This window comes from Cibotium barometz, chromosome 2 (assembly GCF_041138505.1).
Source record: "Cibotium barometz isolate CiBa-2024 chromosome 2, ASM4113850v1, whole genome shotgun sequence".
Lineage (NCBI taxonomy): Eukaryota > Viridiplantae > Streptophyta > Polypodiopsida > Cyatheales > Cibotiaceae > Cibotium > Cibotium barometz.
This window is the reverse complement of record NC_141047.1, coordinates 37,282,092-37,291,069: the sequence shown is the minus strand read 5'-3', so window position 1 is coordinate 37,291,069 and position 8,978 is coordinate 37,282,092. Positions and strand designations below refer to the sequence as shown.

Genomic DNA, 8,978 nt, shown 5'->3' with positions numbered 1-8,978 from the left:
ATGAAAAGTCCTATTTATAAAGCTATGATGCTAGTAAAAACCTTAGCTGAGAGAGAGAGAGAGAGAGAGAGAGAGAGAAGTCAATAACCCATTGATGCCCTCTTTAATTGTTACATGGACTATAATGCCCTCTTTAATTGTTACATGGACTATAAACTTTTCAGTTATATTATGTAGGTGTGGTGTTGATCTCTCAAAGTGAGACTATAAGGCTCTTTAACCCACAAATTATGTTAATAAAAGACTTTTCAAAGATACCACATAGGTTGTGTGTTATACCACAAGCCAAAGCATTGTTGGTGGGGACACTACTTTGTGGTACACCTCCCAATAATCAAGCACAATCATTCAAACCCAAAAAAAAAAAAAGAATTTTCATATGAACATATCCAAATGTACATAGATGGGAGGACAAGTCTTAAAATGGGTTAAAGTTCTTCTTTTTGTAAGCATGTCTCTATCCCATCTTCATGTACCTTAGCTTCGTGTACATAGACGTGTACATAGATGGGACAAGTCTAAATGGATTAAAATTCTTGGAAGCATGTCTCTGTCCCATCTCCATGTACCTTAGCTCTCCCAAACTTGCGTTAATTCTTGGATCTCATTAGCATCATCATCAAAAGGATCTTCAATATACTCAAAGGCATGCATTGTGGAGTTAGAAGCAAGCACTGTGGAGCTCCATAGCATTTCCATGTCCAATTGATTCACTAGGTCCTCTTGCCAAGTAGAGGATTGTGAGAGGTTGCGGATGGTGTCCATGTTTGAGAAGCAATCGACACTTTGATGATGAATTGTGGGAGGGTAAGTGCATTCAACTTGGGGGCTGGTTGATGGGGTGGAAGAAGGTGACAAGGGTGTCGAAGAGTTAGTAGGAAGGGGAGGAGTGATGGTCTGTGCTGGGAGGAAGTGCTCCTTGAGGTTGGTGGAGTTGGAAGGCGGGGAGGGGGCGTCATAGTAGTGAGGAAAATGGGGAAAGTTGAGCTTGGCACGATCTCCACGGAGGCGGTGGGCGGCGCGGTCGTAAGCGAGGGCGGCGTCCAGGGCGGAGTGGAAGGTGCCGAGCCAAAGGCGGGTCCGAGCGCGGGGTATCCTGATCTCGGCCACCCACTTTCCCCACTGCCTTTGCCTCACACCCCTGTAAAGCTTGGGCTTTGCAACCGCTGAAGCCTTGCCTTCTTTCTCCGCCATGCGAAGTAAAAGATCGTGCTTAGTGGAAGCTGCTGCAGCAATACTAGTAATACCCAGCTTTCCGGCTCCTTTTCTAATCCCTTCCTTTCCTTCTTGCTGATGCTTTCCCACAGTTGTGCGTGTCTGGCTTTGCGACGTCCCCTGCATACCCCAAATGGACCTCCCTCCCTTCAATACTGCTGGTTGGCATTGCTCGTGCTGCAGCACTATTCCACGAGAAAACCCTAAATTATCACTCGATGCACTCGATGCAGCTGGTAGCCAGCGCTTCTCCAACCCTTGGGCCAATTCTGCGCTCAATTTGGCTTCCTCCTCCTTTAGAGAACAAAGGGTATACGCAGAATGGGCTACTACGTACTCAGAGCTTTGTTGAGGTAAGAGACTGGGATATGTATCAGAGGCTTCACAAACTGCACTAGTAGCAGTTGGGTGGTCACCATGGGTCCTTAACTGTTTGGAGATTCCTCCTCTTGGGTCTTCAACAGCATTGGAGCCCACTTTTAGCTCGGGAAAGTGCAGAAAAGGGGCCATGCAATCGCCCAAAGTATGCTCCGAACAGTCCTCTATATCATGAAACAAGCTATGGCAAAAGAGTTTGGGGTTGGGTTTGGTGCGAGTGGGCGCACTAGGCCCTACCATGTTGAATTGCTAGCAGTTCACTGTGTCATGGATTGCACATATTTGGCTCCAAATCTTTGAGCTTTCTACATGATATTTTCACAACGCTAGTAGTAATGGAAGTAGTAATTGCTTGGCTCCATTAATCTAGAAAGCTAGCTAGCTAACACTGTGCACAGCTCCAACAAAGGAATCAGCTCAAAGGTTCTTTTATATTTCAACCTTACTGCAACCAGAAGTAGGTGGTAACTTTGGTATCTAAAGTTGCACGCCCCAGCTGCATCTGGACGTAAGGAATGAGTGTTGGTGGGTTGAATGCAAGCCTTGAAAAGCAAAACTCTTTCATAGCAGCACTTATGAAATGGGAATGATGGTAAAATTGGCAGGGAGGAGAGAGCTTTTGGAAGCCTTGAGTAGGAAGAGAGCTTCGTATAGGTACAACACATGGTCGCATCAATATGTGGGTATGCGTGCAGTGCAAGAACTAGCAAGTAAAAGGATGGTGAGGGGGGGGGGGTGTGTGTGAGAGAGAGAGAGAGAGAGTGACAGAGAGAGAGAGAGAGAGAGAGAGAGGGCTCCTCTGTGTGTAAACTCTAGAGTGTTTTGAGAACTTGGATGGAGTATGGATCTGACTTTTGCACGTGTGTTAGCAGCTAGGATACAAGTGGCGGGTGGTCATCTTGCTCATGCATAATTTTGCACGTACTCGGAGAACGAAGTTTTCTCCTTTTGCCAGTGCCAAGGCAGCAAGGGCTGCTTTACCGTCTGAGTCACAGCCATTATTGCCACAGGAAGATAAATTTTTTTTGTGAGCTTGCTTTCTTCAAAGCGTGATCACTACACATCCTGCCAAAGCCGACACACCTCTCATCCTTTTTCTCTAGCAAGGTGGTGTCATTTGTGTACGTGAATAGGCCACGCACCCCCTTTCCTTCTTCCACCTTTGTTACCCTATTTATAACCCCTTCACCTTTGCGTGCATTAGAGAATCAGCCCTTTCTACCTCCAAAGCAAAGAGCTTCTTTCATTGTCTCATGATATACAAAGTGCATGGGTGTTAAATTATTGATGTTTTCAAACGCATGCCTAAGTGCCTTCCCTTGATGAACCACGGCATGCACACGTGCCTTTTAACTTGAGTATGGTTGAGCATTATTGGACCTTTTCTACACACCTTGGAACGGGAGCTCAAGAAGGGATGACTCCACTTGCCATACACATTAGCACAAGTGTCAATTGCCCATTTTAATCACTCATGACTTGGGAACATGAGCTCAAGAAGGGATGACTCCACTTGCCATCATACACATTAGCACAAGCGTCAATTGCCCATTTTAATCACCCATGACTTCCGTTACATACTTGCATCGAAACCCATGCCTTCTCTTGATGAACCATGGCATGCACACGTGCCATTTAACTTGAGTATGGTTGAGCATTATTGGACCTTTTCTACACACCTAGGAACATGAGCTCAAGAAGGGATGACTCCACTTGCCACACATTAGCATATGCGTCAATTGCCCATTTTAATCACCCATGACTTCCCTAACAGACTTGAATACTTTTGCAACAACAAAACCCAAAAAGACAAAGATCTCTCCTTGTTATGTTCCAAAGTTCCTATATTTTTGGTTTTTTCAAAAGAGTAAGTAAGGGTTTTTTTAAAACCACTTGAACCACTTGAACAAGAACAAGAGAAGGACGAAGAGAGAGAGAGAGAGAGAGAGAGAGAGAGAGAGAGAGAGAGAGAGAGAGAGAGAGAGAGAGAGAGAGAAACAACACCAATGCAAGTCGAGAGAGAGAGAGAGAGAGGGAGAGAGAGAGAGAGAGAGAGAGAGAGAGAGAGAGAGAGAAACAACACCAATGCAAGTCTCAAGAGCCCTTCCTCTTTTGGCTCACAATGGTCGAAAATCAACATCCACCATTGCTTCTTATGCCAAGTCAACAACTTCACGCACATCAAGTCCTTAATTGACTTTGTGTGTGTGTGTGTGTGTGTGTGTGTGTGTGTGTGTGAGAGAGAGAGAGAGAGAGAGAGAGAGAGAGAGAGAGAGAGAGATCACTTGCAAAAGCATGAGAACTAATAATAAATATGACTCCTAGTGGAGACATTGTTACTACTACAATGATTGCTTTGTTGTCCAAGCATATGTATTCTTCTTCAAAAGTTATTAGGAACCATAATTATGAGATTCATACACTTTTTTTGTCATAAAGACGATATAAACACTATACACCACATAATGTCATATTTTTCGTATGGTTAAATTCTTGGGCATCATAAAGAAAATATGTGCCTACACAAGTGTCGATTGAAAACCATTTTTTAATAATGTCTACTAAAAGTGTATACATCCTTTAATAGCTACATATTAAATGATTAATATTAGGGGTGTTAAAATTCATTTTAAAACCATGTAACCTATAAGAAATGATGTGTGTGTGTGTGTGTGTGTGTGTGTGTGTGTGTGTGTGTGTGTGTGTGTGTGTGTGTGTGTGTGTGTGTGTGTGTGTGTGTGTGTGTGTGTGTGTGTGTGTGTATTCCCAAAAGTCATGTATATCTACATACTATTTAAATTTCCTTTTAAAACCATGTAACCTATAAGAAATGCTATATATATTCCAAAAATCATGTATACATACATACTATTTATTAATCTCCACATGAAAAGGTTTAAGTAGTGGTGTTCATCAATTAATTAGATTGATTAAGCAATGGTGTTGCAAGGTGCAATTAGTAAGACAAATGAACCCTTTGCTAATCTAGTTTGTAGCAAGATAAATGATAATTAAGAGATAAATAGGTGTGCATATAATTAGCTTCAATAAGCTATCATAATTAACTACTGCCCTAAAAGGTAATATTGATATGAATATTACACACGCATAGAGGAAACTTCAATACAGGGGAAAAAGTGAAACAAATGCCAATGAGAGAGATAACCATAAATATGTGTGAACCCTAGTAAGCACCCTTAGGCTTTCCTCATGCACAAGTATTAATAAGGTGAGACAAACATGCACACACACACACACACACTCTCTCTCTCTCTCTCTCTCTCTCCCCCACACACATACACAGGTAAGATAGTACAACAAATGCATGAGAGAGATAATCTTATATATGTGTAAGCCCTAGTATGCACACCCCCCCCACACACATACACAGGTAAGATAGTACAACAAATGCATGAGAGAGATAATCTTATATATGTGTAAGCCCTAGTATGCACCCTAACATGCACAAGTATTAATAAGGTGAGAACCCATTCCTATATGCACCCCTAATAAGGTGATAATCTTATATATGTGTAAGCCCTAGTATGCACCCCTAATATGCACAAGCATTAATAAGGTGAGAACCCACTCCTGTATGTAAGGGTATTTACACCTTCAAAGGGAGTTACACTCACATCCCTTCTCAGCTACACCTAGCAGTTATTCCCCATGTCCTTTGATATACCTGTGCACAGTATATCTTATATATGTGTAAGCCCTAGTATGTATCCCTAATATGCACAGTATATCTTATATATGTGTAAGCCCTAGTATGTATCCCTAATATGCACAAGCATTAATAAGGTGAGAACCCACTCCTATATGTAAGGGTATTTACACCTTCAAAGGGAGTTACACTCACATCCCTTCTCAGCTACACCTAGCACTTATTCCCCATGTCCTTTGATATACCTGTGCACAGTATATATAGGAAGCAATGTAACAAGCATCAATGAGCAATGAATTCAATAATGTCTTATGTTGTCTTTTACTCTCATTTTCTTCTGTGGCCAAAGGTTGATAGTACTCTACTCAATTAGGGGAGCCTTATTGTTGCGATCATTTCTTTAGCTTTGAAAGGGCATGGCTAGAGATCTGCCTTGTGGGCTGAAAACTTTTTCTCACTTTTCCCTCAATAAATCTATTAACTCCATTACCTAAGAGGGGTAATAGTGGGCTCATAGTTTAATTGGTTTGAAACCACTCATAATAATAATAGTAAAATCTCAAATTTTACTTTTCTATATTATCTAAAAGCACATACCTAGAAAGATGTGACACTCGTAACTACCCACATGACTTTTCGTCTTCAATTTCAATCATTTCAAGTGCGTTTGGATATCTTGATGTAGACTTTAGATATTCAAATTTTGGTTTACCCACACCTAGACCTATGCTCTCACTATGTTTCTGTGCATCTTAGTGAATTTTCATTATGTTTTATGAGGTTTTTGGAGTTATTTTAAATTTCATTGTTATGAAATTGAATCCTCCTTTAACTTATGTCTCTAGGGTCAATCTTCTTTTTCAAACTCCTCCTTTCCCTCCATCTCCACATTAACTGCATCATTTTACAACATGAGGTACACAATAAGTTGGAGAATGAAGGGTAGTTTGATTTTCTTGTGCCATTCAATTAGAATTTGAAATTTATTTCCCCCTTTATTAATCCATCTACCCAAAGGCATCCACAATCCAACAAAAGAGAAGGAGGTGAGAGCTATTGAGATGATCTTTGTTTTAGTGAAGGTTTCATTTTATATTTATGTTTAATGTTATGATTAAGTTTGATTTAATGTTGTGTTGTAATTAATATAATATTTATATGGTTAAATGTTATTAATGTAGTCTTTAATATGCTTGAATATTAATATGTTATTATTAAGTTTAACTCCATGATGTAATGAATGTGGGTAATATTTTAATGTTATGTTTTAATTACTTTAGTCAACGTGTACTAATCCAAATGTTATGGTTTAAAAATGATTAGGACATAGAGAGAAATAGAAATAGGGATATACACTTCTAACTAGATGCCAAGTATGTCCCACTCTATAAGTGAACTGAAGTTTCATTGATGCATGTAAGGTCCCCCCATCCTAAATAGGGGAAACCTTAAGATAGTCTACTAGATCTAACAAAGAAAAAAAAATCCTACTCGTCAACACCTCGACCATGTAAAAATGCAAAGATACGACTAATATAGGTAAGACCTAGTTCTATCCCACAAGGGGAGCGTGGTCTCCTAAATGATTCTTAAAATCAAATCACTCATAGAGTGATTGACCTTAACTTGGGAACAACCACTGGCTTGATCCTAGAAACAACGCTTTTTTTTCCATCAATGTGAGGCACAGCCGCCGCCGCTGGCCTAATCCTCTAGAGTAGGGTTGCCCAGGGACCTACTTACCTAACATAGAGCTTTCAGTTAACTCTGTTGGAAAGCTATCGGGTCCACTCGTCCGTAGGATGGTGCCGTCAAGGCATTCCATCCTCCCACTTTCCACCCAATTCACGCATCAATTTTGTTTTCTAATTATTCCTACCATGCTATGTGACATATATAAACAAGTTTCTTAATTAATGACCGTACATAGTGTTCATTTAAACAACCCTTAATAACAATGCTAGCAAACAAGGGATTTAATAAAAATAAATAAATACAATGTTCAACTCTATCCATAGCCAGATCTAGGCTCTCTTATTCCTTTACTTTATTCTGTCGATTTTAAGATTCCTCCCCAGCCTCTCAAGATGTCCAGCATCTTCCCCTGTAATCAAATCCCTCTTCAGAAATATAAAAGATGTTATTTCTACCAATTTTGGCCTAGAGAGAGAAAATCTTCTAGAGAGTGGTAATTTAATTTTTTTAATATTTTTGGATAAAAAAATATCTCATCTTATTAAAATAAGTTCCCCTGAAACAGAAGTTCAAAAAGATTTTCAGAAGGTGCATTAGACATTAAGTAAAATCTGTTCAAGAGGCATTATCCTAGGGGTCCAGATTTTTGAAAATTTTTAAATTAAGGTTCCTATGGACCAATAAGATTCATCCAAATGTAGGGAGGAGATAAATAGAAGAATAAAAGGAAAATCTCCCAAAAATGAGTAAATACTCACATAAGATGAAGAGTTGACTAAGGACGAGGTTAATAGTTAAAAAAGAGATATATTTAGATGAAATGATGCATTTTTGACACCTCAGTATGGGGGGAATTTCCCTCATGAAGGAGGCGCCTATTTCACATGTGTGGGAGAGTTTCAAACTCCCAAATAATGAGATATTTTTATCTCTCCTCTCTCCTGTTTCAACTAAATCCACAAAGTGGACTAAACTGACCCAAAAATGGTCAAAAATTGACCAAACTGATCTGGAAAATTCTAGAATCAGTTGGCTTTGTTAGAAGCTCACTTTTACTATAAATAGAAGCCTTCCCCTTTTTTGAAGCTTAATAGTGTTTTTGCACTGTTATCCTACTTCTCCCAAGAGCCAGAAAACTGTGAATTTACTCATAATTCATTAGTTTTTTGATTGGTGGCCACTCTTGTTTCAAACAAGAGTAGAACCCTCAAACCATCAAGCCAAAGGAAAGCTCTCAAATTCCTTTGTAAGTTAGAGATTCTTCTCTTTTCTATTCATTTTATGGTTTTTTATGATTTTTGTCTTCTCTAAATTGAATATGATGTTATGCCTCATTGAAAAGAAGGCATTCCCCTCTCTTCTTTAGTAAATCCAACCATTCTTATTCTAGATGAATGATTAATGGATAAAATCAAGTTTTCATAATGTTTCTCTTTGATAAAGTAGAAAATGTTTACATTAGAATGATTTAAATACTCTTGGTGAACTTCTAATTAATTTTAGAGAGTTAAAATTTGAAAAATGGTCAGCCATACAAAGGAGGTTATGGCAAAACTTTTCTAAAAATGTGAAAAATAAGTTTTACTTTTTTATTCAAAAAGAGTAATTCCCATCGTATATGTATTCTTAAAGTGTTATTTTTCATCCTCGGTATAGAAAAATGCATACTAAAAATATTTTATTAAAAAAATGTTACTTTCTTTAGAATTAAGTTCTATGCATAGAAGGAAGCATATTGATTTTTATTTTGATTATAAAAGTGTTATTTTTATCATAAATGATTTTTATGCATAAGAGATATTTTTAATTAAAAGTGTGATTTTTATCATAAATAATTTTTATGCATAAATGGATGCATAAAAGAAATTCTTTTATATTAAAAGAATGATTTTCATCATAAATGATTTGTATGCATAAACATATGCATAAAAGATTATTTTTTTAATATTAAAAGTGTGATGTTCATCATAAATGATTTTATGCATAAATGGATGCATAAAAGATATTTTTTTATTAAAAGAGT

The 8,978-nt window shown here is 38.3% G+C and overlaps 1 protein-coding gene across 1 annotated transcript; it reads right to left on the bottom strand.

Moving 5' to 3' along the window:
- Nucleotides 1-335: 335 nt before the first annotated feature.
- Nucleotides 336-2,075, bottom strand: LOC147641019 (uncharacterized). The gene has a single exon (XM_086809532.1). The coding sequence runs from the start codon at nt 1,831-1,833 to the stop codon at nt 571-573; it is 1,263 nt and encodes a 420-aa protein (XP_086665658.1). The 5' UTR covers nt 1,834-2,075; the 3' UTR covers nt 336-570.
- Nucleotides 2,076-8,978: the final 6,903 nt, after the last annotated feature.